This window comes from Musca domestica, unplaced genomic scaffold (genome assembly GCF_030504385.1).
Source record: "Musca domestica strain aabys unplaced genomic scaffold, Musca_domestica.polishedcontigs.V.1.1 66, whole genome shotgun sequence".
NCBI classification, from domain to species: Eukaryota; Metazoa; Arthropoda; class Insecta; order Diptera; family Muscidae; genus Musca; species Musca domestica.
Genome location: NW_026712376.1, coordinates 1,012,921 through 1,040,816, shown reverse-complemented (window position 1 = coordinate 1,040,816; position 27,896 = coordinate 1,012,921). Strand labels below are relative to the sequence as shown.

General features: G+C 38.2%; 5 protein-coding genes and 2 long non-coding RNA genes across 9 annotated transcripts; 4 read left to right on the top strand and 3 right to left on the bottom strand.

Moving 5' to 3' along the window:
* The first annotated feature begins 1,654 nt into the window (after positions 1–1,654).
* On the top strand, positions 1,655–2,779 carry LOC131805920 (uncharacterized). Its single transcript, XR_009343890.1, has 2 exons — positions 1,655–2,169; positions 2,232–2,779. It is a non-coding gene; the product is annotated as an uncharacterized LOC131805920 (long non-coding RNA).
* A 648-nt stretch (positions 2,780–3,427) lies between these two features.
* Positions 3,428–5,120, bottom strand: LOC131805919 (mini-chromosome maintenance complex-binding protein-like). Its single transcript, XM_059129705.1, has 3 exons — positions 4,239–5,120; positions 3,934–4,177; positions 3,428–3,866 (listed from the first exon to the last, which is right to left on the bottom strand). Exons 1-3 carry the CDS (start codon positions 4,967–4,969, stop codon positions 3,477–3,479), a joined length of 1,365 nt encoding a protein of 454 aa, XP_058985688.1. The 5' UTR covers positions 4,970–5,120; the 3' UTR covers positions 3,428–3,476.
* A 117-nt stretch (positions 5,121–5,237) lies between these two features.
* On the top strand, positions 5,238–6,131 carry LOC131805921 (uncharacterized). The gene is made up of 2 exons (XR_009343891.1): positions 5,238–5,530; positions 5,593–6,131. It is a non-coding gene; the product is annotated as an uncharacterized LOC131805921 (long non-coding RNA).
* A 16-nt stretch (positions 6,132–6,147) lies between these two features.
* LOC101888565 (mini-chromosome maintenance complex-binding protein) lies at positions 6,148–8,930 on the bottom strand. Its single transcript, XM_005175364.4, has 3 exons — positions 7,596–8,930; positions 7,291–7,534; positions 6,148–7,223 (listed from the first exon to the last, which is right to left on the bottom strand). Exons 1-3 carry the CDS (start codon positions 8,834–8,836, stop codon positions 6,834–6,836), a joined length of 1,875 nt encoding a protein of 624 aa, XP_005175421.1. The 5' UTR covers positions 8,837–8,930; the 3' UTR covers positions 6,148–6,833.
* Positions 8,931–10,308: 1,378 nt separating this feature from the next.
* LOC101887657 (lipoma-preferred partner) lies at positions 10,309–12,847 on the top strand. The gene has a single exon (XM_005175358.4). The coding sequence runs from the start codon at positions 10,416–10,418 to the stop codon at positions 12,477–12,479; it is 2,064 nt and encodes a 687-aa protein (XP_005175415.1). The 5' UTR covers positions 10,309–10,415; the 3' UTR covers positions 12,480–12,847.
* Positions 12,848–13,591: 744 nt separating this feature from the next.
* Positions 13,592–26,849, top strand: LOC101887828 (F-box only protein 28). Of its 3 annotated transcripts, none has more exons than XM_005175360.4 (5): positions 13,592–13,789; positions 13,897–14,024; positions 14,096–14,463; positions 14,551–14,750; positions 26,045–26,849. In XM_005175360.4, the coding sequence occupies exons 1-5, from the start codon at positions 13,688–13,690 to the stop codon at positions 26,534–26,536; spliced, it is 1,290 nt and encodes a 429-aa protein (XP_005175417.1). In that variant the 5' UTR covers positions 13,592–13,687; the 3' UTR covers positions 26,537–26,849. The 3 variants fall into 3 exon arrangements, with proteins under 3 accessions (XP_005175417.1, XP_005175416.1, XP_005175418.1); XM_005175361.4 differs by having other exon boundaries at positions 13,594–13,789; positions 14,096–14,445; XM_005175359.4 differs by having other exon boundaries at positions 13,593–13,789; positions 14,096–14,750.
* Positions 16,382–18,762, bottom strand: LOC131805930 (uncharacterized). The gene is made up of 2 exons (XM_059129718.1): positions 16,583–18,762; positions 16,382–16,519 (listed from the first exon to the last, which is right to left on the bottom strand). Exon 1 carries the CDS (start codon positions 18,676–18,678, stop codon positions 16,873–16,875), a length of 1,806 nt encoding a protein of 601 aa, XP_058985701.1. The 5' UTR covers positions 18,679–18,762; the 3' UTR covers positions 16,382–16,519; positions 16,583–16,872.
* Positions 26,850–27,896: the final 1,047 nt, after the last annotated feature.

The window sequence follows — 27,896 nt, the reverse complement described above, 5'->3', positions numbered from 1 at the left end:
TTAGATAACATTTTATTGGATATTATCATAAGCCTACATCAAGGCAATTGATAGTCGAAATCTAATGAATTCATTGTACGTGAACATGCTTTCACTCAACATTAGAACAATACATTCGTTTATGACTGGCTTACCACACCAGCCGAATAAAAAATGACAATTAAATAATCCTAATAAGCTACTACATACATTATTAGACTTGGAAACACATAAGAATACTTAGCTTAACATACATATTTAATAAATAATATTAAGAATAAATATTAGTCAGCTTCATTAAAAATATATACTCATAAAAATATATTAATCGTCTACAACAGCATATAAAATGTGTCAATAGAATATCAATTATAATATTAATCAATAATATTTAAATCATACATACATATATATGTCAAAGTAGTCAATATAAATTATCAATTCTATTATATGTATTATCGTAGTATGCTTCATTGAAAGTAAACCGTAAATTTTACTAAATATAATTATTGTTATAATATTTAATGGTGTTATATTTAATAAAATTTAAATGTAGAACCCTGCAAACAATGTTGTTTTAATTTTTCCAAGAAATGGTTGGTAAGTACATAAACACATAAATAAATAATTACTAGGAAGCAATACCAAAGACCTAAAATGGTAAAGACTAGACAAAATGCGTTTTAAGCAAATGGTTTGTGTCTACAATACATGGAGTAACTGCTCATGGCAGAGGCATGTTAATATAAATACCACAATTACAGAAACGAATGACAAATAAAAGTTTGAAAAATCCAAAAATGTGGTTTCAAGCTTTTATTCCATATACCTTTCCAAAAAGTGTGCTTATTTCATTAGTGGTTTAACATTCGTAGCTATAGATATTTGAACACCCTCCACCATTTGGAACGAATTTGGCAATTCTCAAAAAAATTAAAATCCGTTAAAATTCTATTAAAATCTTAAAAATACCGAATGTAGCTTTTATATTAGGGTCCATGGACAAACACATAGAAGAGTCAATATATGGCAACCCTTTGAAAATACCTCCGTTGTTATGATACAGTGACACCATAATTAGCAATGTTATGCGATTTAAACCACTTAGGCAATATGCAATTAATTGTGAAAGTCTATGGAATATAATTTTGAAACCCAATTTTTGGATTTTTCAAACATTTGTTTGTCATTTTTTTCTATAAATGTGTTTTTTATATATATAGTCATGAGCTGTTATCTAGATAGTATGGACACAAACCATTTGCTCAAAATGGACCTGCACAGATAATTTTCTGTCATAGGCTGTAGTATCCATTTTGAACTTCAAATACCAAATTTGAAACAATTCCGGTGAATAATGTCGCTAAAATCAACAAAGTGCCGAATATCGGGAGGTACCGTTATATGGGGGCTATACGAAGTCGTGGACCTGTACAGACGATGAGTATTGCCGCTAAAATTATCAAAATACCTAATATCGGGAGGTTCCGTTATATGGGGCTATACCAAAGCGTGGGCCTACATGGCCCATTTTCAATGCCAAAAGTCCTGCAGACATAATATACATTTGAGTAAAATTTTATCAATCTACTTCAATTCGTTCGGAAGCTAGAGTGATTTCCACAGACAGGTAGACGGACGGACATCGCTAAATCGACATAGAATTTAATGCAGATCAAGAATATATATATACTTTGTGGGGTCTAAAATGTATATTTCGAGGTGTTACAAACGGAATGACAAACTTAATATACCCTCAATACTATGGTGGAGGCTATAAAAAAATATATTCGGCCCTATTACGGTTATCGTCGGCGTCGCAAAATGAAGTCGAGGCGACAATATATGTGATATTAGGGTTGTCGTTTTTTGTCGATAGCGACAAATGGTTGCCATTATCATTGTCGATACAACAGTCGACGTGAAGTCGATTTTTGAGAATATCTGTCGCCGTAAAAAATTGTGACGACATAGTACTTTTTAGTCGACGTTGATATTGTAAGCATTTTGTATTTTATATTTGACCATGAAAATAACAACAGCAAAACAATTTGAACTTTTGGTTTCCGAATTGATTGAGGACTTACCAAAGGTCATGTTCCAGCAAATTTTAATTCACATTGGGAATCCATTACTACAAAATTAAATGTAAACGGGCCTCCGATTAGAGACTCCGATGGCTGGCAAAAAGTATGTAAAAATTAAAATTATTTTTGTATGTTTTATTAGTTGGTTTTCTAAAATTCTTCTAGGTTTGGAAAGATTAAAAATTTAAAACTAAAAAGAAACTTGTGCACAACAAGGGTGAAACCAGCAGCAATGGAGGTGGCATTTTTAAGCAAATGAGTTTGTCGCCTTTGGAGGAGTCTGTCGCGAATATAATGCAGTTTTAAAAGTTATGTAATCCACCAGGTCGTGCACTTGGAATAGAAGATAAGGAAAACATAAGTGTAATAGACGTTATAGTTCATGAAAATGAGCATGTGGACAATGCTAAAAAAACAATGTTAAAAAGTCACCAAGGAAAGCAGAAACTATTGAACTCTTGAAAGAGCGGCGTAAACTTTTGGAACAACACAATCAAGAGCCAGGCAATGCAAATATGTTTGTTGGCAGCCTTAACACTCGCCGCTGCACTACAAATACATTCTTCTCTTCATCCTCCCTTGAACTTAAGATATGTAACGCATTTATAATCTTCATTTTTTCACTATATTTTTTATTTTTCCGAAAGAGTCCAAATTAGAATTCAAAATACCAAAAAAAAAATATATATTTTTTTTTTGTCAATAACAAGGAAGTGCTTCCAACGTTTTTTTTTTTTTTAATTGTTGCCAACTTTTATTTTAAACTGTCGATGTCGCTTCTATGCCTTACCATAATACCATTTTTGAATCGAAGCGACGGCGAGGGCGACTCGACATAAAGTCGACGACGACTATAGTAACGACAACCGTAATTGGGCCGATTATCTTCGAATATAATGTCAGACATCTTTGTGTAAAATTTCGCTAAGAAAATATGATTTATTTCTACTTAAATTAAATTTTTTGTTTGTGGATTAGTGGGGACATCAAATTTAAAAGAAATCCGACAGGAACATCGACAGTTTTTTTTTTTAATTTTTATTTTATGTTAACCGGAATATGTATGGCAAATATGTATATAAAAAACAAACTGTTTTCTGCTCCTAACTCCACACATTCGAAAGGCAATTTCTTAAGCTTTCAATTGATACTCATATCAGTTCTAAAAAAATGGTTACATTTCGGCTTTTACTCGAACTTTCGGTTCAAAAAACCGGATAACCGGTTACGACCAACGGGTAAAATTTACATATTTGTAATCAAGAGTCCAAGATCTATGGTATAAATTTCAGACCTATCCGCGAGCTAGGTTTAATTAAATATAATACGACATTGCCTCAATAAATACAATTCTTGTAAAATAAAAATACATTCGATTTATTATAAAAAAATAAAATGCAATAACAATAATTATTGTTGCCGTGTTTTCAATTTAGACTTCGGCAATTCGGAAAGACGTTGGCGACGCTTGGACTCCATTTCTTTTGCCAATTCCCAAGATTCTTTATCGAGAACATTTTTGCCACGTGCAATAGCCAATAGTCGTGACAGGACAAGAAGTGAATGCAAGTCGTCAGCACTTGTTACTGAATTCGTCTTTCGCATTTCCACAAAGTCATTTTGTATCATCTCGGTATCACCAGGATTCATAGTAAAATCGGAAGTTTTCGCATTAGTGAGATAACGTCTAAATTGTTCCAGGCGAGAATTTTGACTCAGATAATGATTGGCGGCTTTTAATGTTTCTGTCATTAACTGAACGGATTCAGTGTCTGTTTTCAAGGGCAATGAAATGTCACTCTAGAATTAAAGAAAACGGGCTTAATAACATTGTTTTATCTACTGCCGAATTACAATGACTACTTACCGGCAGCATACTTCTACCTTCACTCAATATTAATACTGGTATATCGACATTGTAGTCTATTTCGTAATATTGGAAATTACATTTAATTTGTTGATTATTTATTAGATTGGCTATGCTCTGAATGCCCATAACACCATTTGCTTCTAGTTTACCCTGTTGCATACGAGTTTCATCTAGCACCAAGTGAGTATGCGGTGCTAATTGCAACAAGCCTGACACCAGCTTATTTGTTTCGTAGTCTTTTCTAAAATCAGATGAAATGTGGTTATACAAATTGTTTAATGCCCTTTTTATTATTTACTCACTTTGGAACAAAAGCTGCTGTGTTCATGGTATCCAATGTCATAGGCAAATAATGACTCGCCGGTAATATCTGTTCTAATATTCCATACAGTTGCTTGGTATATTCTGCCACAGATTCCTTTGGTAAATTGCAAATGTTTAGAGAAAACTTTCCAATACTTTGCAATTCGCAACGACTATAAACAGTAGATATAAGATGTGATAGCAAATAGTCAGCAGCCAAGTCATCATTAAAAAGACACAATGTCAACAACATGCGTAAATCCTTTTGAATAGATATCACACTGGCACTGTCTGCCTCCCACTTTCCTAAACGTTGATCCAGTAGAGGATTGGCATGTGGTAATACGTGCACAGCTATGGCATGCAAACGAGGTATTAGAGAAGGGGGTGGATTTTGAGCTTGTAATTCACCAACATTGTCATAGTCGACGTCCATATTTGTCCCATCCAAACATGGATCTACTGACAAAAACCCAACAACATCGACAATGGTATTTATGATATACGAGTCAAAATCGCTATACACCTTGACCATACACGCTTTACTTGGCCTGTCTGGTATTGGAGAATTAAGTAGGTAATCCGCACCAAGGCACGCGGAAGAAGCGGAACCCGGCGTTGTTTTTCCGTCGCTTGCAATTTGGTCTACTTTTTGTCGCTTGTTTGTATCTGTTTGTCCCTTACTTGAGCACTGCGTTAATTCTTCGGTATCCATGCATTCTGTATCCATTTCCTCTTCAGCGACATCGCTAAATCGACATAGAATTTAATGCAGATCAAGAATATATATATACTTTGTGGGGTCTAAAATGTATATTTCGAGGTGTTACAAACGGAATGACAAACTTAATATACCCTCAATACTATGGTGGAGGCTATAAAAAAATATATTCGGCCCTATTACGGTTATCGTCGGCGTCGCAAAATGAAGTCGAGGCGACAATATATGTGATATTAGGGTTGTCGTTTTTTGTCGATAGCGACAAATGGTTGCCATTATCATTGTCGATACAACAGTCGACGTGAAGTCGATTTTTGAGAATATCTGTCGCCGTAAAAAATTGTGACGACATAGTACTTTTTAGTCGACGTTGATATTGTAAGCATTTTGTATTTTATATTTGACCATGAAAATAACAACAGCAAAACAATTTGAACTTTTGGTTTCCGAATTGATTGAGGACTTACCAAAGGTCATGTTCCAGCAAATTTTAATTCACATTGGGAATCCATTACTACAAAATTAAATGTAAACGGGCCTCCGATTAGAGACTCCGATGGCTGGCAAAAAGTATGTAAAAATTAAAATTATTTTTGTATGTTTTATTAGTTGGTTTTCTAAAATTCTTCTAGGTTTGGAAAGATTAAAAATTTAAAACTAAAAAGAAACTTGTGCACAACAAGGGTGAAACCAGCAGCAATGGAGGTGGCATTTTTAAGCAAATGAGTTTGTCGCCTTTGGAGGAGTCTGTCGCGAATATAATGCAGTTTTAAAAGTTATGTAATCCACCAGGTCGTGCACTTGGAATAGAAGATAAGGAAAACATAAGTGTAATAGACGTTATAGTTCATGAAAATGAGCATGTGGACAATGCTAAAAAAACAATGTTAAAAAGTCACCAAGGAAAGCAGAAACTATTGAACTCTTGAAAGAGCGGCGTAAACTTTTGGAACAACACAATCAAGAGCCAGGCAATGCAAATATGTTTGTTGGCAGCCTTAACACTCGCCGCTGCACTACAAATACATTCTTCTCTTCATCCTCCCTTGAACTTAAGATATGTAACGCATTTATAATCTTCATTTTTTCACTATATTTTTTATTTTTCCGAAAGAGTCCAAATTAGAATTCAAAATACCAAAAAAAAATATATTTTTTTTGTCAATAACAAGGAAGTGCTTCCAACGTTTTTTTTTTTTTTAATTGTTGCCAACTTTTATTTTAAACTGTCGATGTCGCTTCTATGCCTTACCATAATACCATTTTTGAATCGAAGCGACGGCGAGGGCGACTCGACATAAAGTCGACGACGACTATAGTAACGACAACCGTAATTGGGCCGATTATCTTCGAATATAATGTCAGACATCTTTGTGTAAAATTTCGCTATGAAAATATGATTTATTTCTACTTAAATTAAATTTTTTGTTTGTGGATTAGTGGGGACATCAAATTTAAAAGAAATCCGACAGGAACATCGACAGTTTTTTTTTTTTAATTTTTATTTTATGTTAACCGGAATATGTATGGCAAATATGTATATAAAAAACAAACTGTTTTCTGCTCCTAACTCCACACATTCGAAAGGCAATTTCTTAAGCTTTCAATTGATACTCATATCAGTTCTAAAAAAATGGTTACATTTCGGCTTTTACTCGAACTTTCGGTTCAAAAAACCGGATAACCGGTTACGACCAACGGGTAAAATTTACATATTTGTAATCAAGAGTCCAAGATCAATGGTATAAATTTCAGACCTATCCGCGAGCTAGGTTTAATTAAATATAATACGACATTGCCTCAATAAATACAATTCTTGTAAAATAAAAATACATTCGATTTATTATAAAAAAATAAAATGCAATAACAATAATTATTGTTGCCGTGTTTTCAATTTCGACTTCGGCAATTCGGAAAGACGTTGGCGACGCTTGGACTCCATTTCTTTTGCCAATTCCCAAGATTCTTTATCGAGAACATTTTTGCCACGTGCAATAGCCAATAGTCGTGACAGGACAAGAAGTGAATGCAAGTCGTCAGCACTTGTTACTGAATTCGTCTTTCGCATTTCCACAAAGTCATTTTGTATCATCTCGGTATCACCAGGATTCATAGTAAAATCGGAAGTTTTCGCATTAGTGAGATAACGTCTAAATTGTTCCAGGCGAGAATTTTGACTCAGATAATGATTGGCGGCTTTTAATGTTTCTGTCATTAACTGAACGGATTCAGTGTCTGTTTTCAAGGGCAATGAAATGTCACTCTAGATTTAAAGAAAACGGGCTTAATAACATTGTTTTATCTACTGCCGAATTACAATGACTACTTACCGGCAGCATACTTCTACCTTCACTCAATATTAATACTGGTATATCGACATTGTAGTCTATTTCGTAATATTGGAAATTACATTTAATTTGTTGATTATTTATTAGATTGGCTATGCTCTGAATGCCCATAACACCATTTGCTTCTAGTTTACCCTGTTGCATACGAGTTTCATCTAACACCAAGTGAGTATGCGGTGCTAATTGCAACAAGCCTGACACCAGCTTATTTGTTTCGTAGTCTTTTCTAAAATCAGATGAAATGTGGTTATACAAATTGTTTAATGCCCTTTTTATTATTTACTCACTTTGGAACAAAAGCTGCTGTGTTCATGGTATCCAATGTCATAGGCAAATAATGACTCGCCGGTAATATCTGTTCTAATATTCCATACAGTTGCTTGGTATATTCTGCCACAGATTCCTTTGGTAAATTGCAAATGTTTAGAGAAAACTTTCCAATACTTTGCAATTCGCAACGACTATAAACAGTAGATATAAGATGTGATAGCAAATAGTCAGCAGCCAAGTCATCATTAAAAAGACACAATGTCAACAACATGCGTAAATCCTTTTGAATAGATATCACACTGGCACTGTCTGCCTCCCACTTTCCTAAACGTTGATCCAGTAGAGGATTGGCATGTGGTAATACGTGCACAGCTATGGCATGCAAACGAGGTATTAGAGAAGGGGGTGGATTTTGAGCTTGTAATTCACCAACATTGTCATAGTCGACGTCCATATTTGTCCCATCCAAACATGGATCTACTGACAAAAACCCAACAACATCGACAATGGTATTTATGATATACGAGTCAAAATCGCTATACACCTTGACCATACACGCTTTACTTGGCCTGTCTGGTATTGGAGAATTAAGTAGGTAATCCGCACCAAGGCACGCGGAAGAAGCGGAACCCGGCGTTGTTTTTCCGTCGCTTGCAATTTGGTCTACTTTTTGTCGCTTGTTTGTATCTGTTTGTCCCTTACTTGAGCACTGCGTTAATTCTTCGGTATCCATGCATTCTGTATCCATTTCCTCTTCAGCGACCGGTCTTTTAATAGATCGATTCGAAGACTCCCCATTAGTGATAATTTCAGGCACATTTCGCTTATTACAGTTTTCTTCATATGTTTTAGCCCAATCGTTTATGCCTGGAATTGATACCACGAAGAGAACTCTGCGTTCACCCTGCACATTTGTTTCAGAATGATAATTGACTTCCTCGTCTTTTCCAAGAAGCAAACAATCCCGATATTTCCCCGGTTGCATGCGAATTTCTCCAGATCCACTGGAGTGCTCCTTCTTCTTAACTTCATAGCTTTCCAAATAGATTTCCGGATCAAGCATATCTTGTATCATACCACGAAATCGAACAACAGAATAATCTTTAAGTTTATGGAGTGGCGTATAATTGAGCAATGGAATGGTTGCCCATAGCTGCGGGTCTTCAAAAGCCTTGCAAAACGCAGCATTGTCTGAACCAACAAATTCTTCTGGTGATTGGGGTAATTTTAGAGCTGAAACTTCAGTTTTAACAAACATTTCTCTTTGTGTATTTGCTTTTATTAAAGAAATTATATGAATACCACGGCTCGCGGACGGTCTAGTTCGAGTTGTTGATACTGTTTGTTTGCAATAATTTTGCGCGCAATTTTACATTTGTCAAATTTTTAAGCATATGTCAACAGGTGGCGCTTTTGCCTATATAACAGCCAGTGTTGTAATTGATTAAAAATCAGTCAGTATATTTCGAATATAGAGCAATAATAAGGTATTACACAAAATCTACAAAATTACATGGTACCATGCAAAATTGGATGTTTTCATTTATTTGATATTTTTTGTTCATGTTCAAAATGAGTCAAATAGCGCGAAATATAGAATCATTCATATTTCGCGCTATTTTACTGATTTTGATAATGAACAAAAAATGTCTAATAAATGAAAACAATTTGTTCAATCTTTTGTTCAATCTTTCAATTCCATGGGTAATGTGGTTACTAGTTTTGATACGCGCCCCGCAATTTAAGTTTCTTCCAATCACTGATTTTCAAAATATGTTGTTTTTATTTTTCAAAACAACGAATACTTACACAAAATTGGCATAAGTCATGTACGCTTAGAAAGAAAATTGTAATCAGCTCTACCTTACCTTTTTATAGTACCATGAGAACAATAATGTTTTACCCATGGTACAATAAGGAGGTAAAACAGGATTCCTTTCACAGTTATATGCTACAAGATTTTTCACTTATTTCATATTTTTAAAATGTGTTAAATAGCGTCATAAATATAATTCAAACTGTTCAATCTTTCAGTTCCATAGCAACGCTGGTTAATATATATATTACTCATCCCGCAATGTACCTTTCTTCCAATCATTGATTTTGAAAATATTTTGTTTTTATTTTCTAAAACAATAAATACATACAGAAAATTGACAGAAGTTGGGCACATTTTTAAGATGAGAGTGCATAAGCAGCTAGAAGTCTTCGGATGGCATATTTTATGACATATCATAAAGGAATACCAGAGCCGCACTCGAATCCTGCCGTCATTTTTCCTTATAATTTGACATTAATATGCCTAGCCATGATGCCAGCTGCTTATGTACTCCCACCCATGCCTCAATAAGGAAGGTTGCTCAACTTCAAAGAAACTTGAAAAGTGCAACTCTGTGCTGGAATCTTATAGTGTCTTATAGACTTATAGTGGAATCTTATAGACTTTTAAATATGCAACAGTTGGTTTTGTCTATTTTTCAATTTTAACAAAATTGTTATGTTGCTGAAAAACCGCTAAGCAAGAATTGAATTTTGGGTTTATTCCTCTCTCTCTCTCTCTCTATCTATGATAAAAATTGCAAAACTAGTAGATTCTTTTAGGTACTGGAACAGAGCATTAGTTGTCATATAGGCCATAAAATACATCCTTCACTCTTTTATTGCCAATTCTTCCAATTCCTTTCGTTAATCCCACCAATTTTCGATCTGGAGAGACCTAGTTTTCTTTACCACAAAAACGGCAGTGTAAGAACCAGTCGCAGTTGTAATATTTGTAATATTCCGGCTTCGAACTCTGACTAATTCCTGTGATACAAACAAAATTCCATGAAATCCGGATGAATATGGATGATCTGGACGAACAGCTGAAACAATTGAGTTTAATAAATGGTCGCCTATCGGTTGCCGTAGCGAATAATGAAGCCACTCCCGAGAATCGTCATATCGGTGTCGCGAAGCTGGTCAGCAATATTGAAGAGAGAAATAATTTGTCTTCCACACAAATTTATAACACTACAAATAAAAAGGTGGGCCCTCCGCTAGTTCCTCCGAAGCCGCACAAGAAACCAACCACTTTTTTGGAGAATCAAGATGAAAACCATTATGAAACCACAACAGTTGGTGCAGGATTTGCAAAGCAGCCTTTATTATTGCGCAAGCAATCCTCTACTTCCTCCATCATTTCGCCACCAGGTGTTCCTCCGCTACTTTCGTCGCCTAAGGTTACCTTAGACAATCCAGCTATATTGGAACAGCAACTGGAAGCTCTAGAACATCATAAGAAGCAATTGGAGAAAATGGGTAAAATTACCAATCGCAATGATTCTGCTACGGTTTCGAAATCAAAATTATCAACAATTCCAAAACTGTCATCCACATCACTATTGTCCGATGTGACTATCAAACCGCAATTATCATTGGACGGCTCTAGTGCTACATACGCCAACATGAGGCGGACTAACTCCCCATCGCTCTTATCTCCTGGTGGTGGTGGTGGTTCGAATAGCATTAAGAACAACCTATATAGTAATGTAGGTAATATTTATTCCAATCTACAGCCATCCTCTACATCACAATCGCTTACTGACCCAGGCGACGGTGGCATTTACTATGCCCAAAACTTATCCATGCTGCCAGAGGATGAAATCCCACCACCTCCCAGTCCAGTTAGTTCATCCTATAGTGAACTGCGACGTGCCACTGAAGTATTCAAAACCAACAATGCTGCGCATAAGCCAATCGCTGCTTCAAATGATCAGATGTGTATAGCCAAGCCAGTGAGTGGTTACGGTTTACCGCTAGATCACAAGGCACATGTTGCAGGAAACGAGTCTCGTTACATTAATAAGCAATATATATCTAATATGGGATATAACAATTACAATAACATGCAACAAGTAAACTCCGCTGCCAATTCTGATTTTTACGGATATGGAGGATTTTCTCAAACATCATCGACTTACGAATCAATATATGAACCAATAAATCCTAGACCACCAAGTCAGATGTCCAATAATTCAAATAACGCTATGTATCCTTCCTGCTTGAAGGGAGTGGGGAGTATTGGATCAATGCCACCCTGTGCTGGCATACTTAGCAAAAGTAACAGCAGCAATTTAAGCCTTGAGAGCGCTATTGATCCTAATATGCAAATTTATCCAAAACCAACTCGGGACAGTGCTAGCGGTATTTTGGGTCCTAGCTCGTCCAGACACAAAGAGGACGAAGTTGAAGCTCTCACGGATTATTTGGTACAGTCCATGGGATCACCACAGGATTTGGAAAGCTACGGAATATGCTACAAATGCAAAGAACGAGTTGTGGGTGAGAATTCCGGTTGCACTGCCATGGATCAAATATATCACATTGCATGCTTCACGTGCTCTCAATGTGCTCTTAATTTACAAGGCAAACCCTTCTATACATTGGATGGTAAGCCATACTGTGAGTATGATTATTTGCAAACATTGGAAAAATGTTCGGTATGCATGAATCCTATCTTGGAGCGTATATTGCGAGCCACTGGCAAACCCTATCATCCACAGTGCTTTACTTGTGTCGTGTGTAAGAAAAGTCTGGACGGTGTACCATTTACAGTGGATGCTACCAATCAAAACTATTGCATTGAAGACTTTCATAGGAAGTTTGCACCTTGTTGCTGTGTATGTAAGGAACCAATAATGCCGGAACCAGGCGAAACGGAAACTGTTCGTGTTGTGGCGCTCGATCGGAGCTTCCATTTTGAATGCTATAAATGTGAGGATTGTGGTTTGTTGCTTTCGTCCGAGGCAGAAGGACGTGGTTGTTATCCTCTTGATGACCATGTTTTATGCAAGAGTTGTAACGCCAAGCGTGTGCAAATACTCACTAATCAAATGCTTGGGAATACCACAGAACTTTAAACGAAATCAATTCAATCAAAATTACATTTAATTCAATCAAAGTTACATTCCATGTTACGTATAAAGAAATAATCCTTAAATACAATAGTAGCTTAATGTAGGGCTGGGAGAAATTCTTTCGCATTTATACAAATATATAAGTAAATGGAAATACATTCCAACAATATGCTTCTACTAGTATATGTGGCGTTTTGTGTACTTTTGAACTAATGGTATAGCTACCATATTTAATACCCTAATATTTAAATGAATGTGTCATTGTACTAGTAATTATCAAAACATTTGTACTTTTATAACTCTAATGTTTCGATTTGATACCAAATATATGTGTGTAAAACTTAAAAAGTTCAAAACAATTAAAATGTTTTTAATTTGAGGAAATATAGCCACTATTTCAATTGATTTGCAAATGTTTCTAATCATACATTTTTTTATGGGACATATCCATTGAAAGTTAAAACAAGTAAAACAGTATCAGTCGGTCAGTCAGAGTTATGATTATTCAAACTGTTAACCCTTTATGGGGGAGGTTCCGAAGCAGTTGGCCAATATTGACCAATTCGTATCTGACCTAAGACTGATTTCAGATATATGTGCAAATTTTTGGAAAATCTGAAAATATGTGTGAGGTAACAGATAAAGCGGACCATTATCATGTTTCATCTAATACAGTAAAAATATTGGTATGAGCAAAATTTGAAAGAAATCGAACATTTATATCCAATTTTATGTGAAATTATGAATTTTCCATAAATATTTATATCTTTCAATCGTTAATTTTGAGAATTTTTTGGTTTTTATTTTTTTTTAATATAATAAATAAATACAAAATCCAAATTGGCAGAAATCGGGCTGAGTGTGCCCGATTACTATACTCGTAAATTTAACTATAATCAAAAGATTTGACAATATAAGATGTCGAGGTTTTAATGTAAATATCGCTTGGAACATGAAACGTAGCAATGAAGGTATAACATGAAGAATTCCACATTACGTTGGCGAATAATTAGATTACTCATCAGCTGTGTATTTGTCGTTACGTTACGTTAATACCGCCACTAAATGGCACTGCTTCGTTCAGTTTGCAAATTGCAGCTTCTTTGTTTTCGTTAAAAATATATCGTTTAAAAACATTCTAGACTAAATAGAGAATCGGGGTATTGTTTTTGTCAAAACGGCGAATAAAAGTAAATTTTTCGCAAGAAACAATGTGTGGAAGGAGTCCACTCAATATATTAGACTTACCCAGTGTGGTCTTAATGGAGATATTTGAATATCTAAGTTACGATGAAGTTTCAAAGAAAAGACTGGTATGTATGGTATTTGCTATTGTTTTCGATGTAAACAAACACATAATATTGTGGCGTGCGTAATTAAAATGCATCTGCACCGCTACGCTATTTTATTTATTCTCTAGGTTTGCCGACGATTTGATCACATTTGCCAGCAAGTATTAAACGGAGGGTTTAATAAAGTCATAAAGCAGCATTCGATTAATTTTAAACGAATAAAAGCGCTTCTGCCCCGCAGAGAATCGGAGCGACGGTAAGAAGATTCCCGTAAACATTTTTGACAAGGTCATTTCTATGTATATACGTTATTGTTGCTGCGTTTAGAAATCACTGCCTGGCTCGACATGCAGATATTCTTACTTCCATAGAGACGCGCATTTCGATGTTATCCATGACCTATTCTAAATATATGGACTTGAATTTGTGCTGCTTTATTCCTGGAAAGGTTCTGGATGAAATATTTCGTATATTGCGTCTGATAGGCAAAAGCAATAAACCACTGAGGCCCCATGAGGTGCTACAAGAACTACGAGATATTTCATCAATGGCCATAGAACATTTCGATGAAAAAATTGTGCATCAATTGAAGAAAACATTCGCAGACAACAGCGGAGGCGGAAGTAAAATGTGCTGTCCAGAAATCAGACGTTCGACTCCCAGCAATACTGGTCTGGGTAATATTTCGTTCAGTGGTATGGGAGCTTCATCCCCGCCGTTTGTAACACCTTACATCTATGGTAGTAATGAATATGTTTTGGAACCTCTCACTCATCGTTTAGGAAGTACATTAAAGACAGCAGCCGGTAACAGTGGTGGCAATCACGCCGACCAACAGTCACCATCAACATCTTCAGCATATTTTGGTGGTGGTGAACACCAACATATAGTTGCACATCCTCCAGGCGATTGTCCAGAGGCTCGTTCAGCACTGATGTATTGCAAGAAACTTGAAGGCGATTATAAGAAGGGTGTGGTCAAGGTAATATTGCCTTTGTTTAATATATATCGAAATCGAAGTAGTAATTGTCAAAAATTCAAATATCGTAGGAAAGTACAGCTATCATTTGAGGTATTTTATGCTTTAGCAATTATTTAAATTTCACTTAAATCCCAAATGAAACATATAGTTTGGATAATTGAGAATATTAGTAAAAAAGGTTAAAGAAATTTTCAAATATTTAGAACTTCGAGATTTAGTTCATTTTAGTGTAATTCAGATCAGTTTGATACTGTATAAAGACATTTTGAAAAGAATTACGTGCACCTTTAGCTGCTATCAGCTGTAAATAGTTTTTTTTTTGTCAAACTTACGTTCTGCTGATTGTCAAACTAACATGGTTTCATAGCAATAGCTGGTTTTCTTGAATTTGTATAAAAGCACGCTTTCATAATAGGCGTTTTTTTAAAGATATACAGGGTGAGATAAAAAACTGCAATAAAGTCCAACGCCATTTTTTATATATATATTTTTTAAAAATTTTATTGAATGAAAGCAAAAAAGGTCGGAAATAACATCAAATTTTACAATAAGTTTAAATTTGTTCGAATTGCTCACCTTTGGCACGAATTACGGCCTTCATGCGGCCAATGAAACCGTCACACGCGTCCCGAATGATGTTCTGCAGTAATTTGGGTCATTCCCGGCGAAGCGCTTACTTGAGGTGATCGACACTTTGTAATTTTTTTAGTGCCAACCTTGCTTTCCAAAATACTACAGACACAATAGTCCAACGGATTGGTATCCGGAGATTTTGGTGGCTATTGTGCGCTGGAAATGGAGCGAGGAACCTCATTTGTAACCATTTTTGTGTTGCCCGTGCTGAGTCTTGTTTTAATGTCTAAGGTCTGCGGCCAAATTGTTTGCGTGCGCAAGGCTTCGATACACCCTCCAGAATATTTTCGCGATAATATTCGGCATTTATTCTGATGCCAAATACGAGCGGAGAGCGACCAACGGCTGTTATGGCGGTCCATACCATCACCATGGCCAACGTATTGGTATCCGGATATTTTGTTGGCTATTGTGCGCTGGAAATGAAGCGAGGAATCTCATTTGTAATCATTTTTGGATGGCGCGTGCTGAGTCCTGTTGGCATGTCCAAGGTCTGCGGTCAAATTGTTTGCGTGCCTAAGGCTTCAATACACCCTCCAGAATATTTTCGCGATAATATTCGGCATTTATTCTGATGCCACGGTCGATTAATATGAGCGGAGAGCGACCAACGGCTGTTATGGCGGCCCACACCATCACCATGACCAGCGCTTGAGTTCAGGTGGCCAACCGAAGGTGCACATTTTCAGCTGACCTCTTTGGCAAGTAAACACGATCATTTTGTTTGTTTACAAACTGCTGGACAACGAATGTTTTCTCATCGGAGAAATCCATATTCGGCAGTTCAACACTTTCAGCCAAGCGAAGCAACTCTTTAGAGTCTATTTTCGTTCTGTTGCGGTGTAAGTTCTTGCTGGAATATTGCGATATGTTCAGTTCACGACCCATTTTTCGGCCACCGCGACGCAGGTTTCGATCAAGTCGCTCCTTTACTATTCGAACCATTTCTGCTGATGTTGCTGTTTTTTTCCGTCCACTTTCTTCACGTCGGGCTACGCTACCAGTATCACGGTAACGGGCGATGGTACAAGACACAAAAGATTTATTCACATTTAAATGCTAGAAAATTATCACCAAAAATGCTTTTGTACGCTTGTAAATAAGGCAATGAACTATCACTGGAATAATTTAGAAAGCTGTTGAACGAGTGGATTAAAAATTACAGCAGTCTCAAGTTGGTTGCAGTTTTTTCAACTTACCCTGTATATATATTTACTTAATGTTCAGAAAATAGAAGCAAGTGAGGGAGTAAATTAGATTTAATATAGAATGGAAAATACGCCAGCATAAGTTCATATTTAAAGAGATGAACAAGTTTTTTAAGATCCCTCTTTGAAGTAGGTTAGGTTAGGTTAAAGGACGCACAGCTGCATTTAGCAACTGCTCCACTCGGAGACCTATAGGTCCATTGTGTTCATCCTAGGAAAGAGTTAGAGCGAAAGATAGAGAAAGTATAAGAATTGACAGTAGGAAATAGATAGTACGTAGTCTACGGCTGAGTTTGCCGTGTCGTCTTTAGCCACTTGAACCTTCTGGCTAATTGAAGGATCACTGCAGGGTCCGTGGTAGAAAAAGAGGACAAATCACGTGACACTAGTTCTCCCACTAGTTTATGTCTCACGTTAATGAGCGCTGGGCAGTGGCAGAGCAAGTGTTCGATTGTCTCAATTTCTTCTTCATCTTGACAGATCCTGCAGTAATCAATATCATCGCTGTCCCATTTTGAGGTCATAGCCCTCACCTTACAGTGACCTGTGATGATGCCCACCACAAGTTTTAAATCTGGTTTAGACAATGACATCAGCGATCTTGTTCTCTTCTCTGAGAGCACAGGCCAGATTCTTTTGGAGATGGTACATCCCGTTTCATCCAGCCATTTTTGTTGTGTCTTTTCCTGGTAGTGTTTGCGAACGATCTGTAGGAAGTGGCACAGTGGTGGTTTGACCGAATTATCTATTTCTATTGTAGTTGATTCGGATCCTAGCCTGGCCAATTCATCTGCAGTTTCGTTACCTGTGATATTGTAATGGCCGGGAACCCAACAAAGCTTGATTGACAACCTAGAGTGTTCCAAGGCTTCCCTGCAGCTTAAAACAGCCCTAGACTTGATAGTAAAGGAATTTAGTGCTTTCAGTGCCGCCTGACTATCGACATATATAGTCACCGGACTTCCGACCTCTATGTTCCTCGTGACTAGCAGGTCTATGGCCTTTTTGACCGCCAGGATTTCTGCCTGAAAAACGCTACAATTGTTTCTGAGCTTGTAGGATTCACGGATATTAAGGGTGTCACAGAAGACACCTGCTCCCGTACCGCATTCCATCTTTGAGCCGTCGGTATATACAGATATGCCGCGGAAAGGTGGGCTGTTTTGGGACCAGGCTTCTCTTTCAGGTATGTGTATTTCAGGTGGGCAGAAGCTTAATCGTGGTGAAATATAATCACTTGCATAGGCTATCTCTCCCACAGTCCTTACACGCCTTAGAATCGTAGAGTGACCAAATGGTTGACTACGCCATTCACCTAGTTCCCTGAGCCGAAGAGCACACCTGAATGCCAGTTCCTCTACATGTATGGCCAGCGGGCTTAAACCCAGTAGAGTATCTAGCGCAGCTTGAGGCGTGCTCCTAAAGGCACCCGTTATTAGTAAGGATGCGGCTCTTTGGACTTTGTTAATGTTGCGTGAGTAAGTTGGCTTCTTTAGAGAATGCCACCATACTAGAGATCCATAGGTTAGAATGGGGCGAACGATTGACTCATACAACCATTTAATGATGTATGGTTTGAGGCCCCAGCTTTTACCTATGGAGTTCTTGCAAGAATAGAGTGCGATAAAACCTCTTTTGGCTCGTTCCTCAATATTCCTCTTCCAACTTAATTGTCGGTCAAGGATTGTACCAAGGTATTTGGCCTCTGGTGAGAGGTTTAGAGTGACTCCATCTAGTCTTGGTAGTGTAAATAACGGATATTTACGCTTCTTAGTGAAAAGTACGAGCTCTGTCTTTGCTGGGTTCACGCCTAGCCCGTTTTGACGTGCCCACCGTGATAGAGTGACTAGAGCTCCTTGCATTAGGTCCGAGATTGTTTGCGGGAATTTCCCGGCAATTAGTAGGACGACATCATCAGCGTATGCGACTACTTTCGTCCCTGTTACCTCTAGATCTATAAGTATGTTGTTAATAACCAAAAGCCAGAGTAACGGTGATAGGACGCCCCCTTGTGGCGTGCCCCTAGTGACCGATTTCCTGACAGATGTTTCCCCAATGCTCGAGTTGATGATTCTGCTGCTAAGCATGTTATCAACCCAGTCTATGAGGAGTTGTGGCAAATTAAGTTTTGATAGTGACTCATGAATGGATTCCAACGTGACGTTGTTGAAAGCTCCCTCAATGTCGAGGAAGGCAGCCAATGTGAATAAGGAGCCATTCATGTTCTTCTCTATATACCCTACGACATCATGTTGCGCTGTCTCAACAGATTTGCCTTTCATATAGGCATGTTGAGCAGTGCTGATGGCGGTTTGGGGTATTAGAGATCTGATCTCTGTGTCTATCAGCCTTTCCAAGGTTTTCAATAGGAAGGATGAGAGACTTATCGGTCTATAGTCCTTGGGAAGTGAGTGACTCGGTTTCCCCGCTTTGGGGATGTAAGTGACTGTGACTTCCCTCCATGATTCTGGGATGTAGGATAGACGCAGACAAGCTTTGAAAATCTCACTCAGTACTGGTGATATTACCGCTGAGACACTTTGGAGCATAGCAGGAATAACACCATCTGGTCCTGGAGATTTGAAAGGTTTGAATGTATCTATGGCCCACTTGATTTTGGGTAAACTTACTATTCTGTCAGCCAAGTCTTGGTCCCTAGTTGTATGATCATGATGTACTTGATCGGTTTGCCGATTGCTTGTCGCGTCAATACAGCCGGGGAAATGCGTGTTGGCTAGCAGGTTAAGAGTCTCTAGTCCAGAGTCAGTCCATGTGCCGTCAGTCCGTTTTATACTTCCGATGGATTTAGGGTCCTTCGAAAGGACTTTACGAAATCTGGAGGCTTCGTTGACACTTTCAATCGACTCAGTAAAGCATACCCAAGATGAGCGCTTGGCCTTCTTGATCTCACTGTTGTACTTGTTGAAGGATGCTTTGTAGGCATCCCAGTCCGTACTATGTTTGGTCTTGTTGGCCCTATTGTACAGTCGTCTACTATCCCTCCTTAAATTGGCTAAATGTTTTGACCACCAAACAGGTTGACATTTCTTTCCCGGGTGGGTTAGTGGACAGACTTTTTCATAACACCCAATTAAGGCACTAGTTATCGCATTTACGGAGTTGTCTATATCGAGGGTTGAGGTTAAGACCATGTTGTCGAAACGGTGAAGCCAGGGTATAGCCAGCTCCGTAAATTTGTCCCAATTTGCCTTTCTTGGGTTTCTATGAGGTTTTTGATGAATACCCTCCACCAGTATTTTGAAATTTATCTTTCGATGGTCTGAGAATGAACATTCGAGAGAAACTTTCCAATCTAGTATGAGAGATTCATCCATGTTAGTAAGGGTGAGATCAATGACCTCAGCCCTGTCTTTGACTAGAAATGTTGCATCGTTGCCCCTATTACATATTTTAAGGTTATATTTCAAAATAAAATCAAAAATCGACTCACCTCTGACGTTAGTATTCGTACTGCCCCATTGGAAGTGGTGTGCGTTGGCATCACAACCTATAATTATGTGCCCGTTGTTGACCAGATCGTCGAGCAGCTCCTCTACCTCGTGGCCGGGTGGGTCAGGTCGCTCATACGGTAGGTAGAGAGAAATGAAAAAGAGAACCCTCCCGGATTTGCATTCCATTCTCGCTACCGTGACGTCTCCTCCACTGTAGTTGCTAAGGAAGATAAGATTTAAATTCTTTTTGGCAACAATACACGTCCTTACCTTATCACCATTGGAGACCGCGTAAGTGACATACTGCCCACTCCCTAACCCAGTTACCCTATTATTGTATGTATAGGGTTCCTGGATTAGGGCTATGTCAACTTCAGATCTCGTGAGGGATAGGAGGAGTTCAGCAGCAGCTGCTTTGCAGTGATGCAGATTAATCTGCATGATATTGAGTAGCTGCTGCTTCCTTCCTCCTAATGCGTTAGCCGGAAGCGGATCCACCCGGCGCCGAAGTGCAATTTTCCCCCACGAGCTTGAAGATACTCCTGGCCATCCTTATCCATGGATACTTTGATGACCAGGCCCCCTCCCTCAGTGGTAGAACTGACAAGACGCCAGCTGTCTGTTTTGAGGTTGGGGTTTTGCTTGCCTAGTATTGTCAGGATGCGTGCCGGATCCACAGATGGTGGTGGCACCCATGCTGTCAATACTCTACGGCAGGGGATGTCCTTTAAGGATACAGCCGCCAGATCGCATCCTTGCCATAGGTCACGGAAGCCAGATACTGCGGTGACTAGGTAATCCTTAGATTCCTGGTTTTCGCAGCACATGACTTTCGCGCCTCTGTAAAGGGTGGCGCTGCCAAACTGCATCCTTCGTGGGTCACCCTCTCCCGTAAAGACAAGCTCCCTCAGTCGATCTTCGAATAGCAGCCATCGACTATCGCTGATTTTACCTTCCGGTTCAGCCCTGTCAATGATTGCTACTCGTAGATTGTCCGGGTAGATCGTCTGGGAGTACTTCCTCTTTCGTCCTGCTTGGCCTGCCGTTTGTGACTTGACCTCTCCTTTGTGGGCCTTATCAGGCTTGGAGCTTGAAGGGCCTGTTGGGGGTGGTTTGGTCACAAGCGACTTGCTGACAGACGAAGTGGAAGTTGTAGGTAAAGGCCGAGAAGCCGGGGCCTTAGATACCTTCTTGGCCTCAGGGTGTGGTTCCTCCGTAGACCGGCCCCTCTTCAACGCCGAGCGCGAAGGGGTGTCGGCCTCCGTTGGAACTGTCGAGGCTGCAGCTATCACAGGTTCCGGCTTCTTGACCTTCCTGTCCCTGCATTTTGGGGTAGATGACCCAGCAGGTCCAGCATTAGGTGTCACCGCGTGGACAACAGCCGGAGTGGCCTTGCTGTCGGTGGTGGACTTGCTGACCTCTGCAGGGTTCTCAACAGTGGGTTGAACTATGGAAGAGTTTGCCCTACTGTTGATGTTAGGTGGTGGGAGAGTTAGGAGTATCTGATTAAGAGAACAACTTGGTAAGTGCGGGTGGTTCTTCTCAAACTTAGCAATTACCTTGAGGTTCATCTTGATCAGAATCCTCTCTCTCTCCGTTATGTGCGCGGGGTCTCGGCCAATAAATTTTTTGCAATAATTTATTGACCTTTTATAACCCCGCCTTGCTTTCGCCTCCTTCGGTTCGACACCATCGTGAGAGGTAGGGTTACTGGTAGATTTCCTGCCAGTACCTACAAGGATGGTATCTTGCCGATCGAGGCTTTTAGCATCGGAGGTTACCGACGATGAACCCTCCTGGATTTGGGACTCCACGCAAGTCTCGTTAGGAGTGTTCTTAGCGGTCTTTTGTGATGACTCACCACTTTGAGACGAGGAAATGACCGTTATGTCAAGTTCCTCATCAGAGAGTGGTGAGTCGTTACTAAAGCCCGAAGGAACACTTTCCTGGCTGAGTCTTAACGTTTTCGTCTTTTCCAGGAGGGCAGACAACTGTTCATTTTGTTGCTGAATACTGTCGTGGATTACGTCACTGTAATTCAGTATTGAGTCGTCCCCTCCCGATTTGGTATTCATGTCCTGTGGCCGGTCCTTGGTCGTTGCTTCCTTGGAAGCAATGGTGTCGTTGGTGGTTGTTGGGGGTTTGTTTTGTTTGTTTATTGTTTTTTTATCTTTCTCCATATGAAAAGTCGGACTTGGAGGAAACGAGGTCCACCATGGCATAGCCTCCCTACCATGGCAAGGACTTGGCAACTAAGCCTGTTACTCACTGAGGCGCCCAGGTATCAGTGAGGCAACCGTACGAATACAGTCGGAACCCTGACTGCAAACCTAGGAACACTGATGGGCACGGTTTACATAACACCCCAGCGTTAGGGGGTCTTATTTATCGGTAGACCAACACCGATCACTGGGTATTTTGAGGCGCCAGTTGTTCGCCTCGTCGTAACCAGGGATCATGGGCACTCGGATATTTGTTCCGAGACTCTCCCCCCGGAGACCGCTGAGTTGTCCGCGACTGCTTATTTATTCGCAGCTGCCCAATATATCTATTGGGCGTCCCACTATCCGCAACCTGTGGACGCGTCCGGTAGCATCCAGCTATGCTTCCGATGATCGGCTTCCGATGATCGGCCGGACCTTTGAAGTAAATATATTAGCCACGTATGTCCGTTAATGTGGATCAAATCATGTGTAATATAAACGCTCATTTAGTGTCTTCGAATAGTTTAAAACTTCTTTTCGAACAGTTTAAAACTTCTTCTTCAAAAACTCCCAACAATGGATAGCACTTAGGTCGGAGAAAAAACGGACTCTTGATCGATGCATACCCGGATAAACTTAAGCGAATATTAAATTTTTACTGAATGCTGTTATATACTGAATGGAGCTCCTGTTATATGGCGACGAGTATACATTTTTGTGATGGGGCGAATCTTTAATTGCCTCAAGCATTAATTTTACAAATTTATCAACTGGGGCAAAAAAAACAGAGCTGTACTATAACATATATAATTAGTTTCAATGGAGCTCCCGCCATGTAGCCATTTTATGCATTTAAATTTTTTAAATAAAGATTCGTTTTTTTTTCGTTTGTGTGCGACCACACAAATTGTTTCAACTTTTTGAATGTAAGAAGAAAATGTTCGCAGGTACAGTCCTTAACCGAGTGAAGTGCATAATGTTGTCTTCATAATGCCAACCATTAACTACACATAAGTTTGGAAATTCCAGATAGTGTAATGCCCCCACAATAAGAGTGAAAAAATCATACATTTTTTGTTGATTTATCAGCAAGGAAATGTATAAAGATTCTGTTTTACATTTATAGGTGAAAATCGCTATAAATTCTAAAAATGCATTATAAATAATCAATTTGCTAGAGAAATAAAATTGGAATAAACCACGATTATAAATGTTCCAATAACTTTTTGTATTGATATCCCTATCAATGCTTATGTAAATGTCATTAACAACACAGGCATACAGTTTCGAAATTGGTGAGTGTCACATTAAAGTGAAAACAAGTAAAACATTTTTTTAATAAATTGGCATAATTCTGTCATATTGAAAGAGTCCGACTAATAAGAAGAAGCAAACTGAAATGCCACTCGTTTCTAAATGTATGTTAAACATAACTTCACATTAAATGACAGTGCCGTCGTCCTATATTAAATATGCATGATTTTTGTAGGTTTGTGTGGTTTTGACAATTTGTGAAAACATTTTATAGAAACTGGTAGTTTAGCTAACAGCGGTATGATATCATGTTTTCAGTGCTACAACTGCGTTATAACTGAAAAAACTATCTGGGTTTTTTGTACATTTTTGTTAAAATGAAAAACCTGGCGTCAAAGCAATGGAAATTTTATAAATTGGTTTACACTAGACAACATTTAATATTTTAAACAATTCTATATCAACAAAATATATATATATTTTTAGACAAACTTAACCTTAATTTGTGCAACCACATGACATCTAGTAGTTCATTAGCAAATTCAAATATATTCCCCGCATAGATTTTTGTCGAATTTTATACTCTCAGCTAGAGAGTGTATATATCATCCGATACCGCCAAACATGCCTCATCGAAATAACGATTTCGAAGTCTAGACCAAATCCGTTTCTGGACATTTGGAGTCGATCTAGCGATGTCCCTCCGTCTGGCTGGCTGGTGCACACGATAACTTTCGAAGGCAGTATCCAATTGATCCAAACTACGGTACATCGTAATATTGTCAAACTTAGATCGAATTCGGAGATGGGCAAAATCGGTTCAGTCCTTCTGGTACCTCCCACACAAAAATTTGAAGGAAATCGAACATTTATATCCAATTTTATGGGAAATCATAAATTTCATATTCGTATCAGATTTCTGGTTAAGAGAAAGTTGTAAAGAATAAGTACTGGAAATTGTGACCCTTTGTACGTGAGGCATCAGAAGAGGTTGGCAGATGCATATTATCAGATTTTGTGTTAGCAAAAATGTTTGTATGTGGGAAATTTGAGGAGATGGATGGATGGATTTGGATGCTTATTTCGCTTTCTTTGAGCGTTTTGTTTTTTCAAAATCTTGAACCCTTTGTGGGGTAGGCACCAGAAGAAATGGTGCGATCTTTACCATCTTTATAACAGATCTTGTGTTGATGGAAATATTGAGATGTATTAAGTCTGAATGGAATTGTAAGTTATTTTCGCGTTTTATGAGTTTCATGGATAATCAAAATATTGCCCCTTTGTGGGGGAGGTACCAGAAGGAGTGGACCGATATATCCCATTTTCACAGCAGACTTTGGGTTAATAAAAATATTGTGATGTGTTTAACTTGAAGAGAGCTGGATGCTTATATCGGATCGTTTATGATCGTTTGGTTATTCAAAACTTTAACCCCTTGTGGGGGAGGTACCAGAAGGAATGGCCCGATCTCTACCGTATTTATAACAGATCTTGTGTTGATGGAAATATTGAGCTTTATGAACATTCAAAAGTTTGACCCTCTGTGGGGGAGGTGCCAGAAGGAGTGGATCGATATATTCCATCTTCACAAAAGATCTCGGATTAAAAAAATATTATGATTTGTGTAATTTGAAGACAATCGGAAGCTTACATGACATTTTGTAAATGTTATAATTATTCTAAATGTTGACCCTTTTGTGGGGGAGGTACTTGATGGAGTGGACCGATTTATAATCCATTATCACACCTGACCTAGCACTGATGCAAATATTAGGATATGCAAAGTTGGAGCAAAATCGGATTATGCTTTCTCTTTCTGGGCAGTAAATTATTTTCTTTGAAAATTTTAACATTTTGTGTGGGAGGTACCAGAAGGGGTGGACCGATGTTACCCTTCTCCGAATTCGATCTAAGTTTGACAATAATATTACGATGTACCGAGTTTGGATTAAATCGGATACTCCCTTCGAGAGTTATCGTGCGCACCAGCCAAACAGGCGGACGGGCGGACGGGCGGACGGACACCCCTAGATCGACTCCAAATCTCCTGAAAAGGATTTGGTCCAAAGAGACCTAGGGTCTAAAACCGTTATTTCTATGAGGCACGTTTTGGTCGTTTCAAATGATATATACGTTCTGTAACCATATGACTGAGGGTATAAAAATATTTGCTTAAATTAATTGAAAATATATGTAAATATGCAAAAAAAAAAAAATTAAAATTGTTCAGCTTCAAAAATTTGTTCTCTTGCGGTGAGAAACGTCGAAAGCGTACGTCTAGTATTAGGTAGGAGTGTTTCGCAAACGAAGAATAGCATTTTACTTACAGAAAATCGTCGCAATAGAAAAAATTCCATAGGAATAGATGCAATGGCTCCTTGGTGATTTGTTTCCTATGTGGGAAGCCACGTGTGTGTGGAAAATTGCCTATAACACATGATTATTTAAACAGATATAAAACATATACTGTTCCATAATTAACAAAAGTATAATAATTTAAACACATATAATTAATACAAGCTATATGGCAAACTTTATTACAGATGCATCGCATGCAGCAAATACAAAATTTGCAATACAAACGCCTGCAGCAAGCCCTAAGTTCTGTTGCAGAACTTAATGTCCAAATTGTTGAATTGAAAAAGCGCCTAGAAGACGTAGATGCAAAAAATCGCGAAATTTCAGCAAATATAAGGCACATCAATGGTGGTGCCTCGCCAGAAACTGCCAAAACCACACCGCCATTGTGCACTGATGCTGCCGTCACTATTGGTCCTACTACAGATGAAACCGCAACAGCTTCTAACCCCCCATTGTCAACGGAAATTGCAACTCCCTCGGCCACAAGTGCTCAAACACAATCTAACGAAGAAATTGAAAATAAAGCAATGAAAAGGCGATGTAATAGTGATGGTGTCGATATTGGGGTTACTGGTACATCATCACTGGAAGAATTCGCAGAAGACAATGTAGCAGACGATCGACAATGCAGTGTATCATGTATTTCCGTTAAGAAGGTCAAGTTGGAGCAATAATTTTTTTTGCAAAGTACAGACCGACATATTTACATTTACATGTACGATTAAGCCTAGATCTATTATTAAACAAACAAAAACATATTTCTAAATCTTTCAATGGTATTATGTGCAGTATATATGGTGTTAAATATATACTGGTATGTACATATTTTATTAAAATACCTTTTCTAAATTTAATTTTGATCTTGTTTGTAAATCAAGGAAAATTTGATCTATTGGAAATGCTCAGAACTTCATTTCAAGAAGCAACAATAATAGCAAAAAAAATTATGAAACGAATAAAAAATGTGTTTTTTAACATTTGAGATAAGCTTAATGATTGCGAATTTGCTGGAGAATAGGAAGATTATTTGTGCGGTTGAAAGGACATTCAAGATGTAAGTAAATTTAATTTTAGGAGAAAACTTCCATGTAATTTAATTGATAGATTAGATAAAGTTTGAAAAATGCATTAAAAAATTTAAAAAAAAAGTATAATTGAACCGAATCGAGTTAGACAGGCGAAATATTGCTAAATCTTACAGATTGACCCTCATTTACTCAAGGAGTGACACATCTCAGAAAATTATGGTTTTGAGTTAGCAGTTTCAATTTTTCGACGGGTTCTTTGTGTTTCTGTTTTTATTTTCATATTGATAACTCTAGAAATCATGGAGTTCGGCGTAAATCAACAAAAAAAAGGTTTGAAACTATTAGTGTTCTTGCACAGAAACTTAGCACTGATATGTATAAAACAGCAGTGAAATAGCTGACTGACCGAGAATCAACGATCAATCGAAACGGCTGAGGCTAGAATCTTGAAATGTTGCACGAGTAGCAGTTTTGGTGCGTAGGCGTTTTTTTTTAGGAAATTTCTATTAAAAGCGTACGAAATTGAATATTTCGTATTGAACTAATGGAATAAGGTAGAACTTTGAAATGTGGAATGAATCACTGATTCAGGATAGATGTACCAAAAGGTTTTTAGAAATTCAAAGTTTGAGGTTACGAAAACTTCAAAAATGGTACCATTTGGTATTATGTTAACGGAAAGAGCTAAAAACTGAAATTTATTATGATAATCAAGGTTGGAAAGCAAATTTGATATAAGAAGTTAGTTTTGGAAATGTATACCGCGACTGTACTAAATAGTACTAAAATTGGAACAGTTTGTGATAAAGAGATGATTTTGGAAATGAGTACTACAAGTGCACGAAAAGTACTAAATTGTACTAAATTTTGTACAATTGAGTGGTGGGTGAACAAATATGGCATGAAATCTGAAATTTGGTGTAAGGGTCGCTGTTCATGTGTAGCTTGGACATGTGGTGGTGGTTTCGGAAATGTGTGCTACAATTGCACGATAAGTACTGAATCG